This window comes from Sphaerodactylus townsendi, linkage group LG07 (genome assembly GCF_021028975.2).
Source record: "Sphaerodactylus townsendi isolate TG3544 linkage group LG07, MPM_Stown_v2.3, whole genome shotgun sequence".
Taxonomy (NCBI): domain Eukaryota; kingdom Metazoa; phylum Chordata; class Lepidosauria; order Squamata; family Sphaerodactylidae; genus Sphaerodactylus; species Sphaerodactylus townsendi.
Window position 1 is genome coordinate 46,776,196 of NC_059431.1, and position 21,305 is coordinate 46,797,500.

At 39.9% G+C, this 21,305-nt stretch overlaps 1 protein-coding gene across 8 annotated transcripts in view; it reads right to left on the reverse strand.

The window, feature by feature from the left end:
- Positions 1-21,305, reverse strand: part of MCTP1 (multiple C2 and transmembrane domain containing 1) — a 261,364-nt gene that overhangs the window by 133,819 nt on the left and 106,240 nt on the right. For all 8 annotated transcript variants that reach the window (XR_007245065.1, XM_048503523.1, XM_048503522.1 and 5 more), the window contains 3 exons: positions 16,799-16,969; positions 13,672-13,802; positions 1,330-1,516 (listed from right to left, as the gene is read on the reverse strand). Coding sequence is in view for 7 of the 8 variants with exons in the window: in XM_048503523.1 (XP_048359480.1) it covers positions 1,330-1,516; positions 13,672-13,802; positions 16,799-16,969 (489 nt within the window). In the remaining variant the exon portion in view is untranslated. The remainder of the gene's footprint in view (positions 1-1,329; positions 1,517-13,671; positions 13,803-16,798; positions 16,970-21,305) is intronic.

Consider the following 21,305-nt stretch of genomic DNA (forward strand, 5'->3'; position numbering starts at 1 on the left):
GCCCATGGTTCAATCATGTAAAGCAATACTCTAAATCCATAAAAATGATCAGAACAGCCAGTATAACTTGCTTCATATTAAACTGATAATTCAGAAAAAAACAGAGTTTGCTCTTTGTATAAAAATACATATCACTACAATTAATCCATCAGAAATGCATTATATCTGCTAAGATCTAGTCTGACACAGCAGACTGCCATGGTTGATACCAAAATCTGAAATAATACTTGTAATTATTAGTTTTTAGACTTAGTACATGGTATCTTAGCTCTCAGTTGGTTTAGAAAATATAATGTTTAGCCTTGCTAAGTCACCTCTATTAAACTATGTTTATGATAACACTATTGGTGTGTGATTTGTACAAGCACCAGCAGACAGCTGATTCAGTGGAGATAGCTAGAATAAATTTGCTGAAGCGCACATCCTGCTAATCTGTTTGAAGAATATTGTACAGCATTAGTACTAGCACTTCATGTTATCTGCAGAGCCTGATAAGGTACATCTTTATTAAATTCAGTTATTGAAAGGATGTCAGCCAGGGAATAGGAATATTTTAAAATAAAAAAAAAATTAAACAGCCCTTTGTTAGTCAGTGCTTGGTTTAATGGCAGAGTATCTAGAGAAGCCTTCTAAACACCTGGCAGCACTGTATAATAAAAGCTTTGTAATTTTAGGTGGAAATAGCTTTTCTTTTATTCTTTGTGTGTAGTGAGTCAATTTGGGTGACTTCAGGATTAATATACAGCCTGGAGTAAGAGCTCCCCTTACTGTTGCTTTATTAAAACTACACAGTAGCAGACTTAACATGAGGATGCTGGGGAGAAAGTAATTTGTTTTCAGAATATTCAACCTGCAAATGTTTAGTTTAGTAGCACTATTGCATTGGAACAAGTTGGGTTCTTGTGCAGTCAGTGAGGAAAAAAGTCTCTCAGTATGCTGGACAGCATGACAAAGTTGCTGAATTGTTTGGGTACTTGATAGAAATGCTACTGGAAAAGTTCATAAATAGAAAGCTGCTAATTATGGCATTAAATTCGGTCTTCATTTTGAAAACAGCAATCAAGTAAAATCAATGCTGAAACTCAACAAACAACAAAAATGCTATTGGACAGGACCATCTTTAACACAATGCTCATAACAGTATCTAGCCATCAAATATGGGTAATAGTCTACTTTATATAAGGATGTAATACTAAATCAACTTGTTGTGGAGTTAGTAACCTGAATGGCCTCTGCCACTAATAAGTTAAACATTAAGGTCTCTGAATATATTTTCTGATTGACTTGTTTCCTATTTATCATATCATATCATATAATCCTACTACGTACATATTTCCTTAGTATTTCTTCGTGTTCCTTCTGGTCTTCTAGGGCATTGATGGAGAGATCAGAGATGCTGACTGTAGCCGAGGCTGTCAAGGTGACCAGCAGAACAAGAAAGCCTTCCCCTTCCTCTAGAGGCAGCTCCAGTTTATGAGTTTGTTCTTTACTCAGGGTTGAAAGGTCAACCTGGCACCTAGGAACAAGTACTTTTGATTAGCATGGGTTTTTTCTTCACAAGAACAATATGGAATGTCATGCATCCAACTACAGTATGTAAAATATTATAAATAAATGAAAAAAGGCCCCTGGGAGCCAATCTCTTTTCAGCTCTCTTTTGCCATTCTGCTCACTGCATCTCAAAATGTACAATTATCAGAAATTATACCTAAATGCTGTGTGTCAGACTGAGCATGTTTTTAAGCATCTCCCATGTCAACAAAGTCTGTTTCACTGACCAAGACTTCTTAAGCATGATTTTGCTGCAGTTCTTTTTCAGCCTCTTTCAAGAAGAGTTAATTTTTTAAATACAACCATAACATGAAGACAAGGCAGTTTCTATCTGAAAACCAAGATTACACTTCAAGTTACCAACAGTGGCTACTTTTAAAAGAGTAGGGTCAAAGACAAATTGAGACATAGGTGATAGTATAGTTATCAGAGATTATTTCTGCGTAGAGTGGGAGGAAGAGGGGGAAGCGTATTAGCCAAAGCGAGAAAGTCTCATCTTGTTAGTAAACCAGGACTACTAGGCACAGGTGGGGAGAGGGGGACTCAGGACTTTCAGAAAAACAATCCTGAAAAAAAAATGCACTGGCTACATGAAGCTGAGCATGTTTCTATTCCTACATACAGCCACTAAGTTAAGTGACATTTAATTCAAACTTTTTAAAATTCTGATATAGAGAATCAGAAAGGCATGAATAGTATAATATATAATCCAAATACAATCCCAAGTAATCTCCATTATTTCAGAATCATAGTTGAATGCACCAGCATACCTGCACTGCCACTGAATATGTTTCAATAGAACCTTATTAGGCTGCATTGACTTGTTAGAAAACAAAGCTTGTTTTGGCTTCAATTTTGTTGACCAGCATCATCATATTACAGGGATATGATGCCTATGAAAATTCCGTGCTCATTATAACTATCCAACAATCACCTCTTGTCATTTTTGTAATCTGGGCAATAATGTTATCCACTTCAGTTCTACTAAAGTTCAAGAATAGCTTTCAGGAAACTTGTTCCACATCTCAGACTGGATAAAAATTACTGAACAAAAGACTTTTTTTTGGTCTGTTGCACCACTCTACACAGAACATTCAAAGGAAATGTGCATGTTTCAAATATAAAAACAGTAATGGGGAGGCATAGATTGCATAAACAGGGGTTATGGCCACACACATCAATGCACACAGGATTGTTTTCACACTTATCGAAGGGTATATAAACATTTTGCACTTCTTATCGAAGGGTATGTAACCATTTTGAACATCTGCATTCTGTGGAAAGAAGATACATGCCAGGATTGCGTGTAAAACTGCTCTAAATTTTTATTTGGGTGCTGGAGGGCCAAATTTCAGTTCTGTATCTCAAGACGCCGACAATGGCTACAGAGTACAATCATCAGCCTTGTTCTGTGGACTGGCTTAAAATACAGTGCTTGAGCAGAAACTTCTACTTCCACTTTAGCAGTTTAATCTTATTCCAGATGACAGTGCTGCATTTGCCAAGAAATATCCACTACCACTGCCTTATTACTACATTTAGCTAGCCCGGATAGGTCTCACACGCCATATTAGCACGCATGTGGCCAGAAGGAACAGACCATCTGCCCAATCCAAATGAAATTTCTATTCAATATAACTAAAAGTGCATTTTTAAAGCATATTTTAAAAGGGTTAGTTGCAATTTCCCCTTTTCTCCCACAACAACAGTAGCACCAGAGGCGTAGCTCCAAGGGGACGGAAGGAGGCGTAACGCACAGGGTGCACGCCCCTGTGGGGGTGTGGCAAGGGCATTTCGGGGCAGGACGGGGGTGGAGGATTTACTGGTGCACCGCGCGTTTTTCCCTCTTGCTATGCGTCTGAGTAGCACTACTTACATAGTGAAATAATTGCTCCTGCCTAAGAGATATGTGCTTTTGACTTGCATTCCTAACAGAGAGTTGTCTTCTGTAGGAATGATAATTGTGAGGAAACCATGAGGTAGTAAGAGATACATGTGCCTCTGAAGAACACATATATGTAGTCAGTTTGACAGGAAGGAACTTGTGCTACACCTTCCTTATGTATTGTTGAGGGTGCAAACAGGCATGTGGATAAAGGGGAACCAGTGGAAATTGTCTACTTTGATTTTGACAAAGTTCCTCACCAGAGACTATTGAGAAAACTCAGCAATCAAGGAATAAGAGGGGAAGTCCTCCTATGGATTAAAAATTGGTTGAGAAACAGGAAGGAAAGGGTGCAAAGATCAGCTGACTGAAAAAGCAGCCTGGCTGGGGTGCCGGCTGAACTAAGGTAGGTGGGGAAGGGAAAGGGTGGGGTTGTGTGGGATGTGTGTGGGGGTGCCCCCAATAGCCCCCTTGGGCCCCCACCCACCCCCACTTACATTAGTTCAATCGGCTGCAAAGAGCAGTTGGCTGAAAAAGCAGTCTGGCTGGGCCGCTGGCTAAACTAAGGTAAGTAAGGATGGGGGGATGGGGGGCAACCCCCCACCCCCCACTTACTTTAGTTCAGCAAGCTGGAAAGAGCAGCCAGCTGAAAAAGCTGCCTGGCTGGGCTACTGCCCAGCCACTCAGCCCGGCCCCACTAAGCTGCTCCGGGGAGCAGGAACTGGGTAGTGGGGCTGGGCTGGGCAAGGGCATCCAGCAGTGGCCTCCGCTGGACCTGATTCAGTGAGGCTGGCCCGGCAGTGACTTCTGCTGGGTCTGGCAAGGTGTCCTTGCTTGGGTCTTGTAAACTGAAGGCCATGGATTCTTTGAGCCAATCCAGCTCAGACTGGATGTCCCCTTTTTCCCCGCTGCCTTTAACTTTTCCTGCTATTACTGTCTTTTCCCATGACCCTGGTCTTCTCAGAATGTGACTAAAGTACAATAGCTTTAGTTTGTTCATTTTAGCTTATACAAAAAATTCAAGCTTGATTTACTCAAGAACCCACTTACTCATCTTTTTGGTGGCACACAGTATCAACAACTATTTGCAGATGTGAAACACTTCCTTTCAAATGCTACCTCCAACACTACCTTTCAAATGAATCAGCCTTCTTCCTGTCAGCTTTCTTCGGAGTCCAAGTTTCACACCCTCATGTAGTAATGGGGAATACAATAGTATGAATTATCTTGGTAGCCAGCAGGGACGTAGGTATTGATTTTTATGGGGTGAGTTTGGGGGAGGGGCCATGCCCCCACCTGCCCCTGGGGGCATGGCCACACCTCCCCAAGCCCCACCCTGGCCTTAGTGCTTATAAAAGCAGCTCTCCAAGGCCAGGGATGGCAGACTTCCCTGCTCCGCCCCCCCCCCATTATCTGGGCTCTAACCAGCAGCCAGCAGTCCCTTTGGCCCTCCCCTCCAGGCAGAGGCATAGCTAGGGAAAATGGAGCATGGTGCAAAATCTGAGTTTTGTGCCCCCCCATGGGCGGCCGCTGTGATGCTGGAATCCACCCCAAATAGCATCATTTTTAATGGTGTTTAAACGAGCCCAGATTCTCTTTTTAAAGCCACCTTAAACGGAGAATCTGGGGTCCCCAGTTAAAACAACATTGAAAGTAATGCTGTTTGGGGGTGAATTATGCCCCACAACTGTATTACTTTCAATGTTTAAACTGGGGACCTCAGATTCTCCCTTTAAATCCATGCCAAAGGGGGTGGATTTAAAAGGAGAATCTGGGGAAATTTGGAAGTTGCCTGCTATCAGGGGTGCAATTGTTAAGCTAGCAGGACCAAACTTTCAGGGTATCTTTAGGAGACTCTGATGATACCACCCAGGTTTGGTGAAGTTTGGTTCAGGGGGTCCAAAATTATGGACCCTCAAAGATGTACCCCCATCTCCTATTAGTTCCCCTGAACCAAACATCACCAAACGTCACCAAACCTGGGTGGTATCATCAGAGTCTCCTAAAGATACCTGGGTGGTATCATCAGGAGAGTCTCCCAAAAATCCCTGAAGTATTGGTACTGCTAGCCTAAAAACTGCGCCCCCTGCAGGCCAAAAACTGAAAAAACACTTAAAAATACAAAAAAACACAAATGGGGGGCGGAGCTTCAGACATGTAATGGGGGGATTTAAACCCGGGAACCCTCCATTACCTACGTCCTTGGTAGCCAGTAATATATACTTACACTTAAGAATCTCTTCTAGCCCTTCCCAGTCTCAATCTCCCTCTGACTTCTTGGCTACATTTTCCTTTTTGGCCAATGATGGAAAATCTTTACCAATCTGAATTTCTTCATTGTCAGCCATAAAGGTGTGTAATTTCTTAGTACTCTAGCAATGTTAGATGTTCTGAAAATTCTTTTATAGCAAGAACATAACCTACTGCATGTGCAGATGTGTTTGTGTTTTTGAGAGCAGCATGTGATTATAGCAATTACATTAAAGTTAATTTACCTCACAGGGTTGTTGTGAGGGTAAAATGGAGACAGAAATCCATGATGACTCTGAACATGCATATCTCTCTTCCTTGATGTTTTCTAAAAGCTGAAGACAGATTACTCTGTCACAATGGGGAAAATGCAAGGCATGTTTGTACTTCAGGAAAGTTCTGCACAAACCATGAAATATTTGTCATCCACACACATGCAAAAAGTTTGACAAAAATCTAAGGAACCTGAAAAATCAGTTAGTGAGTACTTTCTCTCTTTTTAAATAATAGTTTTATTGATTTTTAACATTTACACATTGTAACTAAAACAGTATATACAACTCTACAGTGATCCAGTCACCCTTACACTACACCCCCTTACACAACACCACCAGAAAAAACAAAAACTTCTTGATGTCCTGCCCACAACCCATTACGGAACCTATTTTAATGTTATACTGTTACCATTGGTATCTAGAACAGCAATTGAAAACAAAAACCTGTTCAAATTTCTATCCTTTTCATAAAAAAGAACATCCATAGTATAATCTTATCTCTCTAACTTATTTCTTGGATTTAAAGGCAATTTACATAGAAATTCTTCAATTTTTCTTAAACATTCTGATCCACTAGATAAATTTTTAAGGCTGCTGTCTGACATCATTTAAAAAGAATCTAGCATTCTACTTAGTTTCACTGATTTTGTCTGCATTTCAACTAATTCACTGGATGTTTAAGTAAACTCTTTAACATTTTTCTTGTAACACTCTTTGGCACTTGTTGCAGAGGCAATTCTTTGTGTCTGTCCTCTGAGGAATTTTCTTCATCCATCTTAAATTTAGACTTTTGGTGGGCCTCCATAATTTGTTCTGCAAATTATGCAGAACATCTCTACACAATTTTGGATTTTTGGAGTTTCTCTGTATATCTTTTCAATCTTTCCAGTCAACTCTTCTTCTTGGATTATCATAAATTAGGCCAGAGACGAGGAAAACCTCTTTTAAAGATTTTCTTTCAAAGGGTCTTGTTCTTCTGCAACTTTTCTCAGTCGAAGAGCCTTTTCTCTAGTCAGATATTCCAATCAAAGAATAGCTTGTTCGTGTTCTTTAGATTGTTTGAACTGTGTCAACTCCTTTTTAAAAATCTTTAATTTGTTCCTTTACCACCTTTACTTCCTCCTCCTCCAACTGTCCAATTTTCTTAAGATAATTTTCTTAAATATCCTTTAATAGTTTAGCCATTGTTGCTGGTATGTTTGGAACACTACTTTTTATGGAGTCCATTTCCAATTAGAGGCTTTGTAAATTCGTAGTCATGGTTCTAACATTGTTTGACAATTCTTGATAATCCAATTGGAAAGACCCTTTTCTAGTAGTCATCTCGAACTGCTAGGACAACTAGAACCACTAGATGCTGCTGTGCAACAAGCCTCAATGTTTATAATATACATGCTGAAGCTGTCCTTTCACTTTTTTCTATGATTCAGTAAAACTTCCTTCCTTTGCATCATTTCTTTTCTGATCTAAACCTGTTTTGACCAGGCACCCTGTCAGCTGCAGAGAATAAAGGAAGTCAGATCAGCCTTATTTTTATAGCCACAGAGCAGCTAATACACTCAAATGCCAATTTGTGTTTTTTTTTGTAAATTTACAGCCATTAGAAGTTATTCAAAATAAATTTGAACTTTGAAAAGGCCATGTTCTGCATCCTCAGATTCTATAGGACAAGAGAAGGATTTGGTGCCCCAAATATTAAGACTTTATAGAACAAAAGCACTTTCTCAACTGTTGCATAAAGCCCCGATTTGGGGTTTGGACATTTACAGCCAGGAAGTTATTCAAAAATAAATTTGAATTTTGAAAAGAATGTGTTTGACATCTTCAGATACTATAGGACAAGAGGTAAATCTGGGGCCCCAATATTGGAAAAACATAGAACAATACTACTTCCTCAGTTGTTGTTTGGAGCTCCAATTTGCAGGTTTGGATATTCACAGCTACTAGAGCAGGGGTAGGGAACCTGCGGCTCTCCAGATGTTCAGGAACTACAATTCCCATCAGCCCCTACCAGCATGGCCAATTGGCCATGCTGACAGAGGCTGATGGGAATTGTTGTTCCTGAACATCTGGAGAGCCGCAGGTTCCCTACCCCTGTACTAGAGGTTATCCAAAAGGTTGCTTACATGGTAGTAGCAGTTCCCAATTCAACAGCATTAGTTATTATTAGATCTAAGTCGTCTTTGCTCTAGTCCATAAAGCTGCTATTAATTTTGGTTGAAAATTCTCTTTTGTCTGTCTCTGGATTCCTTAACCTTGGCTTATGATGAGATGAAAACTAATTCATGGTGAATATAGCGGCCAAACTTGGATTCTCAGAGAAATATCTAAGGAGGCTTGGTTTCTCTGATGTTAAACAATTAACAAAACAAAGATCATTGGACATAAGAGACCAAGTGGAAACTGGATTATTAGGTACTCAGAGAACTACTCCTATTTATAATAACTCTCTCCACCCCTTCTTAAAATCCTCCTGGCCTATTTAACTGATTTATCACATTTTGAGTTTAGAAGGGCTTTTACTAAGGCACATCTGGATACTGTACAAGAGGCAGTGTTATCAAGTGGTCATAATGAGACCTCATGTAATAGATCTGCTCTTGCAATCACAGGTCCATTGAAGACCTGATTCATGCAATTCTTTGGAACCCAAGATAGATCATGAAAGATATCTTGGGAATATTTTATAGCATGGCCCATTTCTTTATACTCAAGTCAATACACACACCTTCTTGTAGTACCATGGCACTGGCATACAATACTCTGCTGCTCTCCTCTTGTGATGCCAATAATTTAACAGCGGCTGCTTAGGAAATATGGGCAGAGGGTTCTCACTTCGTCCCCCCAGGCCTGTGGTGGTAAACCTATGGCACTCCAGATGTTCATGGACTACAATTCTCATCAGCCCCTGCCAGCATGGCCAATGGCCCTAGGCCAATCATAGCCAGAGAAGAGCTGCATGGCGGATTGTATGAAGAATACTAGCAGGATTAGCAGACAGCTGACTAGCTGTGAGAGAAATGGATGAAGGAAATTCCACTTTGGGACCCCAGCACTAAGCCATGAAACTTATAACAGGAAGAAGAAAAAATCAAGTGATAAGAGTAATTTTATCACAGACACAAATATTTATACAAGCCCTTTAGATTTGAGGGTGATCAATCTGCTACATATGTCACCCCACTAACTGCCAGAGTTGATTTGGCTAATCTGACTGATTAGAAAGTGTCCCCTTCTTCCTTTACTGCTGCAAGTGTGAATTTCCTTAAGCTGTACACTCAGCAGAAGAGGACAACCAGTGAAAGTAAGCTGTTTTTCAATGCATAATACACAGCTAAGAAAGCCCACATTTGCTGCACACAATTTCTCATTGAAAACAAGGGGCAAGACACACAAAAATAAAAAAATACTTTGAAAGATGGAGCTCCACCTAATGGCAGTTAAGTCTGGATACCTACAAGAAAATTCCATCTTCTTAACTAACTCTGTCATTGCTTCAAAATAATCATAATTTAAAATCAATAACAATTGTGAGGATAATGTGGAAAAGAGGAAAATTTTGGAAACTACTTTGGGGGCCCGTTGGGGAGAAAATGAAGAAAATATATTGATTTAAAAGCTGATATTCAGCAATGCTTAGACTTCTTTCACTGTAATATCCAAATAATATTAATAATACTATAAGCTTTCAGTAGTCAATATCCACACAATAAATCCAAAGAAATAGCTATGTTAGTCTGCTTCAGCAGAATTATACAGAAGCCTAGCACAATCTTAAAGACTTTCAACATTTATCCCAGCATGAGCTTTCATGAGTTGAGCTCACTTCATTAGATGCACACAGCATACATCCCTAGCAGATATATTTATTTTCAAAATTACTAGCAACAGAAAGTTATGAGTGGGAAGGCATTGCAAAAAGATGACAGTGAAAAAATTTAATCTGTTCAAACTGAGTGAGGACTACTTTCATTGCGGATGTGGGGCCAGGACTGAGTCTCTGGTCCTGCACAGTTGAGTTGTTTTAAGACTAAGTTAGAAAATACCCAAGAAGCAGGTTTGAAACAAACAGATAAGTTTACTGGACAGCATTGGCATCTGACCAGGGTAACTCTAGCAGAGTCACACTTTACCCAGATAAGGACTTCATTTTTATAGATACAAAGAATACATACGTCATATAATCATACCTGTAAACATATCCCATAAGATCATTCCCCTTTCACGTGCTACTAGCATGAACCTTAACATCTCATTGGCTTGATTCTGTCTCCTTGTCACATTAAGACAGCCTCTGAATCAAATTGCTTCTCTGACTAAAATATTGTCACATTAAAGTTGCATGTCATCTGCTCACGTCCCTCTGCCCATATGCAAACTAAATTCTACCTTTCTGGTTTTCAAGGATAACCAGTTTTCCTACTTTTCAAAATTTTCTCCTGAAGAGAGAAATACCTCCAGGGTATGCAGATTTTACATACATTCCATAGAATCATAAAGTTCCCTTTTCTCGTGTTAAGAATGATTTTACTTTAACAGATTATACAAACATTGATTCTAACAATTATACCATTTGATTCTATACAATGAATTACTGTCAATCAATCAAATCAGTGTTTATTAGCCTTAGGCCATATACACATACAAAGGTACATCAGCCAAAGCCCTCCTCCCCTCAGATTACAAAAGTATAAAACATGTTATGAGAGTTTTTCAAGCATTAGAGTACATAAGCAACGTACGGTATATAACATTAAGAAGCAGGTATATCATAAAATTTAGTTAAAACAGGATTATAATTTTAGGAATCTTTAACCACCTTTATTACAACTTAGCTTTTTTGTGGTTTTGAACATCAGTTGAACTTTCTCTGATTTTTTGCTGCTAGAAACATAAATATTGCTACTTTGGATGTAACATAAACATACACATCAGCCATCCGAAAGCAAGCTTGCTCCTCCTCACTATATGTCGAGGCCTGACAGGATATCATTATTATATTTATTCACGGACAACCCAGGAGAATAAAATGGACAATGAAGTGTGTAGTGTATTATGTCCTCACACTGATTTAAGCTACATCTACATACTCGTAGCTGTCTTGGAATTTTAGCAAATCTCCCCAGTAAACGTTCTGATTTAAACGTCTGATATCTCAGGGAAGTGAATGATTTTCTTAGGTTTGCTTCCTTGAGATTTGATAGATATTGTGCATAACATTTGTTCTTTTTAACACGAGAGAACCATGGGGAGTATTTCTGGATGGCAGCAAGTTGGTTGTCTTGTAGAGCATCTTTACTATAGAGCCAGTCACGAATTTTGCTGACGTCCCATATATGAATAGTTTCCAGGTCAGGAATTTCATAGAGAGCTAGAGAAATTTGGTCCTTCCACCTATTTGTTCTCATCATGTGTCTGTAACTCAGATTTACTAATTGGTTGGGCTTTAGAGTTGCCAGGGTTTTATAGTACAGAATTACTGTAAAATGCAAGTAATATAAATCTCTCATTATCATTTCTATGTTCATTAACATATAGAAAAACACTTTTTCCATTTAACTAATCACATTCGTTTCTATTCCAACCTCTGATCTCTTTATTTCCCTTGTTTATTCATGTAGCTATCCCCTATAGCTAGTTCTGACAAAAACTGAGTTATGAACGTATGTTCTTCTGTCACTGGCCCTTATTGACAAGAACTTTAAAGATATTTATCTTTGCCTGCCTGCATTACTACTATGTGCAGTTTGACCATCTGCTGACATGCAGGCCTCTATGCAGAGGTTCAGAGCAAATCTTTGATTTTATAAGTTCATTTCTCTGGTTCCTACAAACTCAATATTCCTTGATATCAAATACAATGTTTAGGCATTCGGCCCAGTCCCACACAGATAATGGACACAGAAGGATAAATACAGAAATAGATCTAATAATGGTGCAATGTGAGATATGACATGTGGAATTAGATTAACATCAGTAAAAAGTGGGTCATGTTGACTTATAGTGAATGATAAAACCTAATTCCTTATTCATAGGCCCTTTCCGCACAGGGCCAAAAACAGCAGCCCAGGGACACTGGTCCCTGGGGTGCTGTTCGCAGCAGCGCTGTCCTGTGCGGCCCGAGAAGCGCGAAGGCACCACTTTCCACCTCCCTTCCCAAGGGAGGTTTTTGGAAAGCGCCATCATCGCATCGGCACAGTTCAAACAGCACCACGCCGAAGACACCGCTTTCCCATCCCTCCCACTCACCTTGTCCTCCAGCGTCAATCTGGAGGGCTGCTGAGACCCGCCCACACTGCCCTCCAACCCCTGGAGGTCGGAGGGCAGCATGGGCAGGTCCCTGCAACCTTCCAGACTAACGCTGGAGGACGAGGTGAGTGGGGGGGGGGGCGCACCGGCCTCTTCTGCGCCTGCCTCTGCAGGGGCCACTCGCATGCTCCCATGCGAACGGCCCCCTCCCTTCCACCGGCATAATTTCTGCTGGTGGAGAGGCAACCTTTCCGCCGTGTGGAAAGGGCCATAGATCCCATCAAGTTTCAATAATGCCCTTCTGTTCTCTTCAGGGTCCCTACATAAAAAACGTATGGACACAAATCTGACATTAAAAGTCACAAAAATCCAGAATCCCACAGGCGAATATTTTAATATTTCACCACATAATGTTGCTGGGTGACTCCAACTATCCTCCACCTATCCTCCCTCCAGCCTAAGGAGACTTCTTCTCACATAGGTGGCTCTACTTCCAATAGAAGAGTCAGTTAAGTTACAGGAAGGCTTCAAACCTGAGCCAAAAGGAAAGGTGGGGTACAAATATTTAAACAAACCAACAAACTTTGTTCAGTAGGAAGATAGTAGTAGTATCCACTGCATTTATCTTCAGTTCTATCACAAAAATACTTCAAAGGGAGAATCCAATACAAAAGTGCGGAATAAAGATTCATCATGAGATCTAACATACCCTCTTAACCAGGGTTGAATAGAAACTTGAAAAGTCTCCCCACTCCCATCTTTCTGCTGATTAAAACTTTGAGTAGAAATTTCTCTCCTTAAGATGTACACTGTTTGCGACTGATGAAGTGAGTGCTGACTCATAAAAGTTCATGCAGCAATAACCGGAACCAAGTACATAAACGATCATGAGTTATATTTCTTTTAAAAACTATGTCAGCTTATTCAAACAGAAAAGGCCTCTAGTGGAATCCTGAAGAGAATTACTCCAGTCTAAGCCCATTTATTTCCACCACAATTAAAGTACTTTTGAGACTTGAGACACTGATTTATGTTCCTTTCTCAAAAATGGTTCTAAAGCGTCATTCTCCTAAAATGTGCTCATTCACACAATTCTAATTGCCAAGACAATGTGTTACTCTAATCTGAAGAACAATCTCAGTCACATATTCACAACTATTTAAAAATGATTTATTACAATGGCCAGCAGATGATTTGTTAATCTTCACCTCCAATGTTGTCAATGGAACTTTTTCCATCTTGATTTTATAACGTATTTTTTTCCCTCAGAAAATGGACATCTTTCAGTTAGTATGATCTGCCACCTACTGGTCAAGGAAATAATTTACCCATGTAAAATTCAAAAAGTTGAGAACAGGGTATTTCTTTTTTTCTTTCTTTTTGAAGTAAGTTCTTATTGAACAATGTCCTTCTTAATCAAACCTCATTCCCAGAACACAAGCATGCACTAATTACACAAACCTGCCAATAAAATCATCCTTTTTGCCAGCATCTTTGTCCCACACAGTAACATCAATAATTCCACCGCGTTCCTCATACAGATGGAAGTCAAACTGTTCCCTCCACTGAGGATTCAAAGTTTTTGGCACAATCTGAAAAATGCAAAGAAAGCTTGTCTTATTGTACAGCCACATTTCTCTTGAACTAACAGAATACCTGCTTGATTCTAGGAAGATAAGAAAATATCCCGTCACTAATAAAAGGCTTCCAAAGATACTTTCAGATATTTATTTAGGAAACAACAGTGAACCAAATATGAATCATAGGTGCTCTTTCAGTGTCAACTATTATAAGGATTTAAAGAATTTTCTAGAAATGCATTTTCTTATAAATAAAATTAATGTTCCCTAGAAGAAAACTTGCATTCTCAGTTAAAGTTAAACCAAGCCATGTGAAAATGGTAAAAAGAATAAAATGTTCAGCTAAACCTTGCAAATTAGTTACAAATATTTTTTGCCTTTATCACATGCAGAGAAATGGAAATGGGTTTACTGAATTTCCTAGCTTTTTTCTCAAAGTGTACAAGAACATATCATCCAAATCAGTCCCTGCATGATGCCCATTGAGTGAAGAGTGTCCCATATATATGAAAAGCCAGAACAACACTTCCAGGGCAAAAGGGATTTTTAATCTGTTCTATACATGGCTCCCAATTTGGCACATTACATCTGTGAGCAGAGAGAACTGGAAGTAACTTCACTGCTCTAAACAAGATGCAGAGTAGACCAGGGACTTCAAGATACAAGTATAAGAACAACTGCAATAATAAACGAATCCTACCATGTAAATCCCTTACTTTAGATAAAATGCCCAATTCCAAGTTATTCTTAGTTACATTCCTCCCATGTGGTTAGTTTCGAGCAAACCAAAACAGAGGAAGGAAATACAAGGGGGGGCTGTCCAAAATGGAACCAGAAAATGTGGTGGGATAAGCAGGGAAGAAATTTTGTGTAGGATGTTAGGAATCCCTCACTATGACAAATGACCCTGCTTTAATATTAAAACAGAGATTTTCCTCGCGCCTAAGGTATCTGAAGGCCACAGGATTGTGAAGCACAAACAGGGTCTTAATGGGAGTCACCACACAATATGGTGAAATGTAACAATTAGACCTTTTTTTGCATTCAATTATAAAACTAATTTAAATTGTAATTCTTTTTCTTGCAATGAATTTAATCTATTTATGTATGCTACGTCTAGATCATCTTTCACCCCCCTAAACCCTCACAAGGCACTTAAAAAAACAAAACACAAACATGCACTGAAGAAGAGCAGAAGAAAGAAATCCTCCAGCTAATTTCCAAACTCCTGGTACAATAATAATGGCTTTCATTTGCTTCCCAAAAGAGGCCAAAAGAACAGCATAAATTGAATCCTTAGGGGAATGTTTTCCACATTCCTGGCAGTTAACACATTTGTCTCATGAGAGAATGGACCCTGAAGCAGGATTTTAATGGCAGGGGAGGAAGAAGATCATATGGTAAAAGGTGTCCACAGACATAATGAGGTTTCAGACCACACAGGGCTTTAAAAGGCAAACACAAACACCTTGAGTTGAACTTAAAAAAACACTTAACATAACAAGGCTGAGCAGCAGCAGAAATAATAAAAATCACAGTCTCATTCAAAAGACCTGACAAGGTTTTGCCTGTCGGGAAAGGGTCCCCCATGAAATCAGGGCAATTATTAAAGAATTCCAGCACTCCAGAGGGATGCCAATTTTGTATTCACATATGATGGAACCCTAAGCAAGTCCTCACTGGCAGAAAGTAATGCACCAAGTATGGAGAAGAATCTCTGTAGGAATAAACACTCTAGAGAATTTGGGACCAAATTGTGAAGTGGAAAAATATAAACACATTTCCAAAAACGATTTCAGCAGAAATCAGATAATAACCCAGATTCAAGGAGTTCCATCCTGTTTTTGGACACCCTCTTTTCTGCTCTAGTTTTTTTTCATATTCAGCTTCTCATAATGAGGGTATTGTTTATTTCTGAAGTAGAATGGCATGAAAAGTCACTGTTCAAAGAAGGAAAACTCAGTTCTATTGAGCATACTCAATCTCATGGTGATACCCAAAGAAGTCTTTGGATCTTGGACACAAACCAGAGTTTGACACAAACATGGCTTCAAGATACCAGGAATACAGTTCAAAGAAGTTCAAAGAAGTTCAAATGCTCGGTGGGGGAGGGGGATACTAAGACATCCATTTCTCAATAAATCATCCTGAGCAACTATTTTTGAGGCTCAGAGTTTCAAAACTAGAATGTGACACTGTACTGGGAGGAGGACGGAGCATGCAAGAAAATCACCTTTAAAGAGAAAAAGCCTACAGTCTTTCTAGATTCCTTATGAGGAGAGGCTGCAGCATTTGGGACTCTTTAGTTTGGAGAGGAGACGTCTGAGGGGGGATATGATTGAAGTCTATAAAATTATGCATGGGGTAGAAAATGTTGACAGAGAGAAATTTTTCTCTCTTTCTCACAATACTAGAACCAGGGGGCATACATTGAAAATGCTGGGGGGAAGAATTAGGACTAATAAAAGGAAACACTTTTTCACGCAACGTGTGATTGGTGTTTGGAATATTCTGCCACAGGAGGTGGTGATGGCCACTAACCTGGATAGCTTTAAAAGGGGCTTGGACAGATTTATGAAGGAGAAGTCAATTTATGGCTACCAATCTTGATCCTCTTTGATCTGAGATTGCAAATGCCTTAACAGTCCAGGTGCTCGGGAGCAACAGCCACAGAAGGCCATTGCTTTCACATCCAGCATTTGAGCTCCCAATGGCACCTGGTGGGCCACTGTGAGTAGCAGAGAGCTGGACTAGATGGACTCTGGTCTGATCCAGCTGGCTTGTTCTTATGTTCTTAGATATATAAAACTAAGATAAACCCTGATGAAGTAGCTATCTCTACTGTGAACTTAAGCTATGGCAACAAGCTGGTTCTGTTTCTATTACCCACCACTTAAGACTATTCAGAAGTTCAGTTTGGGAGTCTGAAAAACATGGAGATTTTTTCCTGGGGATTTCCACTTAACCTTACATAAATTACAGGTGTACATTATAAGCAAAAAAGTTACCTTACTCTTGTACTTCTGATGTCCCAGCCGGAATTTCACATAGGGATCGCTGAGTCCATTTGGATCCATGGCCTTGAGTTCACGACCCTCAATCAAGGTGACACTGACTATCCCTCTCCATAGATGAGATTTTCTGTGCAGATCTGACAGACGTAAACTCTGGGCCTGAAACTTCATGTGTAGAGAGAACCTTTACTTTAGCTTAATCACCAGCAAATATTAGTTTTGTAATTTGTTTCCAAAACAGGCTGACTGTTTTTAAAAGTTACACAAACTGCTTACTGGACCAGACTTCCCTGCCAAAGAAGCACATTGGCAGTAATCTGCACCAGCTATACCATCTTTACCAGAGGTGTAGCTAGGGAATATGGAGTCTGGTGCAAAATCTAAGTTTTGCGCCCCCCAGGCCCTCCCCTATGGTATGGGCAGGTATGGCTGGTATCATCAAGAGTGTCGTCTGAGGGTAGCCTGTAATTTTGGTGCCACTAGCCTAAAAACTGCGCCCCTTGCTGGCCAACAAAGTAAAAACACAAAAAAGTTTTAAAATACATTTTTGATTTTGGCGCCCCCTGCACGCGCCCCCGGTGCATCGCGCACCTCCCTGTCCCCCGGTGGCTTTGTCACTGATCTTTACAGAAGGGACTGCACCCTCACACCTATGTTTCTTTCTGCTCTCAAAGTAAGTTAACACATGGTTGTGGTGGGTTTTCCAGGCTGTGTGGCCGTGGACAATATACCCCACTAAACTTTCCCTTCTCACAAGACACAGTGTGAAACAGACTTTTCTCTGTGATACACTTCTGAAGATGCCAGCCACAGATGCAGGTGAAACGTTAGGAACAAGATCTACCAGACCACGGCCACACAGCCCAGAAAACCCACTACAACCAGTTGAATCCGGCCGTGAAAGCCTTCAACAATAAGTTAACATATCATTAGTAGTCTGCATTTTGTATCCTTTAAATACATCCATTATTAATTTATGATAAAGGTTCCATGCACTGTGTACATTCAAAGCACCCACATGACAGGAAATATCAGCTTCTGCTGGACATTGTAAACTCGTGACTGTATATTACACAGAGACCTGTATGGTTTCATCACACCACTTGTGTGAAATTTTAACCAATTTTCTTCTTTAAAATACTAGAAGCTTTATAGCTTTACATCTAACTTAGAATTTAAATGTCTTATTAAGTTTATTTAACAGTGATAACCATTAAATAAAAATTACCCGGTTCTGCTACATATAATTAAATTAAACATGACATCAGAGTGTCTTTGCACAGCTTTTGATTAAAATGTTGGACTTTGAGATCACTTCCAACACCTACAAGAAAGAAAAGATTATTTTCCCTTTTACTGGTATATGGGACTTAGCATATGGGTGGACTGTAGAGTAACCACACCGGAACTGAGAGGTTTTGTGTGTCTCTCTCTCTCAGTGAGCCTTCTTTGAACTGTTAACTTGTGCTGAGTCTGAATAAGGTGGAGTGTGACTTCCCAGCTCCCCCCCCAATTCAGTGTAAAAGAAAGGGGAACCCCAAGAAATTGCACGATGAGGAAGTCAGAAGTACAGAAAGGAAGTACTCATTCAAACAAAGGCACTTATTTCAACAGATGTACTCTATAAAATCCTATCTTATTGGTGTTTATTTTTATGAACTGTAGCTACTGGGGCTATAATTAGGAGAGAGAAATCAGGGTGAGCAAAAATGGGGCTTTTCAACCCTTTTCCATCATGTTCTTCTCCTTCTGAAAACCACCCCCAGAATTCAGCATTAGATTCACTGGTGGAAGACTTATGGGTGATTTATGATAATGTGACAAATAATACACTGTGAGTTAAAAGATCTGCTGTTGAAACAATACGCGCAAGATAAATAGTAGAGAAAACATTCAAGGTCACAGCAGCAAAATTAAGTATTATAGTATTATTATGCCAATATTCTGTGTACTGTGATTATAAACCATGAGCCACCTATGTCATCATTAGATCAAAAGGGCTATCACTTAGCTAAACTAATTTAAAAAATTAAAATAAAAATAGCCTTTTATGTTTCATTCAATGCACTGTTACATTGTATTTGATTCAATGCCCTACCACATCAACTTAGCTTACTTCAATGCATAAAATTAAGCATTCTAATTTAACACAACAGTAAAAGTTCATCAGGACTGGGGATGTGTGTAAGTGTGTAATGTGCTGTCAAATCTCAGTCAATGTCTGGAAACCCCAGCAAGAGGTTTTCAAGGCAAGTGATAAGCAGAGGTGGTTTACTGCCTTCCTCTGCAGTCTTTCTTGGTGGTCTTCCTTCCAACTACTTACCCTGCTTTGTGTCTGCAATCAGGTTATACCACGCATCTTTCTTCCTGTCTTTGGATACATATTTGAGTATTTGGGATGTATCCAGTTCAAATGTATATTCAACAAATAAGTTATCAGTGGTTGGATATCTAGGTGATATTTGGGATTCTTGGGGATACTAGATGTCAAATTTCCAAAAATTCTGGAAATATTTGGAATATCCCAAAAATAGTTGGCATTTTAAGCCTCCCTGGTCTTTTTCTTCAATTTTGCAAGTTTTCTGGGTAATGGGAAGGACAGGGAAAGGGAGGCAGTTCTCCCTGGCAATGAGATCAGAAAGCATTTTTGTGCAGAAAATAAATCAATACAGTGCCAACTAGTTCCTGTCAATCTCATAAAGCCCCACAAATATAATGGGACAAGAGATGTTAGGAATGTAAATGAGTATCTTCTCAAATGAGCACAAGTAGAACACATGAAAGCACCTGAAATGAAGTTCACTAATGCTGTACTGATGTTGCATTTTCTCTTCACAGTAGTGGGAAGAAACAGGTATGCCAGTGATGAAGAGCTGTTGGTTTTGGTGAGCTTGCCCTGGCCCTGGATTCTGCTGAGATTCTTTGATTTGGCATTGGTTGGGCTTGCAGAAGTGTCCCTTATTTAAGTTGATTCTGCTAGAATTCCATTTTTACACTAGTTCTGTTGAGATTGTTGACTCTATTTACATTTAAAGGCTTTTGGTCAGTGGTTGCTCTTACATGTTTGGCTATTGACTGTGTTACCAGACTGACCCATGGTGGGTTGTGGGAACCCTGTTTTTAAGACAACAGTGTCTCTCCCCATCCTGCCAACCCTTGGGGTGTCCAGCAGTGTCATGCAAAATGGGGAGGCCATTCTCTGCATTGGCTAGCATGCCCACAAGAACACAGTAAAAGTTTGTCTGGACTTGCCCTCACCCACATCTGCCTTGCAAAATACCTTCCTCACACCCTTCCTAAATGGATTAAAATAAAACTATGCCCCTGCATTGGAAAGCATTCCCAGTTCAAGCCCTAGACTATCCACCCTGTGAAGACAAAGGAGTTGTTAATGTAATTACCCTAAGTGTTTCTGCCAGTATTGTATTAACCCAAATTTTCTTCCTCTGACTAATTGCTGTCTAACCTATTTACATTGTCATTGTTTTATAATTATGATTGAATCAGCACTCTGCCCACCCTAGGCACTCCCAACTCAGCACATCTGGCTAAGCATTCAAACCGCCATAAGAATAACAACTCAACACTTAAGGCTGACATCTGTCTCTTGTCTTTCTCCAGAAGGATCCCCTCTGTCCTGGGAGATTAAGGGTCACTCTGCATAACCTTGAAGGTACCTTAAGAAGCCTCCTCTCTCAGTAGCCAGTGTTTAATATCTCTGGACACCTCTCTGCTAATATTGTTCCCAATGTGTTATTCTTTCTTCTACCAGAACTAAGCATGCGCCACTCAGCTCTGTTCATCGGGCCTTTCCGCTCCAAGATCAGGGGACTATAACCCTTACTCTTCTAATATCCTTCATGTATTCCAAACCTGTGCTTTCACCGCTGCTTATGTACAGGGACTGTGTGTGTGAGTGTGTTCTTCTCCTTTGATTATTGTGTGCCTGTGTACCCCCTATTATCCCTAAACAAATTTGTTAAACTTTATTTTGCTCTCCAACATATTTCCTGCAAAATCTGACCTTGGTATACACAGGCTACAAAGATCTCTTGCCTGATCTTTTTGCTAAGCAAAGAGTCTGCTGTTGCTAATTCCCACACTCTAAAAGGGACAGATTACCACCATTTTGGGTAGCCTCTTAATTTTCCACTGTAAGAAACAATAACGTAGGATGGCTGGGGGCACCTTGTGCATGGCTCCATAGTACTGGCTCCCTTTGCCCATGTTGCTTGAAACTTGGGAGGTCTTCAGTGGATAGGAAACACTACATCTCTTCTAATGTATTGTCATTTGGTTGAAATAGTCATTCCTTCCTCCCAAATCCCCCATAAGGAATAATGGAACTCAAATAATTCTGGAATCCCACCCCCCTCCAGACTCCACACCAAAATCTCCCAGGAAATTACCAACCTGGAGCTGGCAGCCCTAACCAAGCCTGGCACCTATGAATCTTCCATTTTTGGTAAGTCATGTGAGTCATGTAGAATCAAGTTGTTTG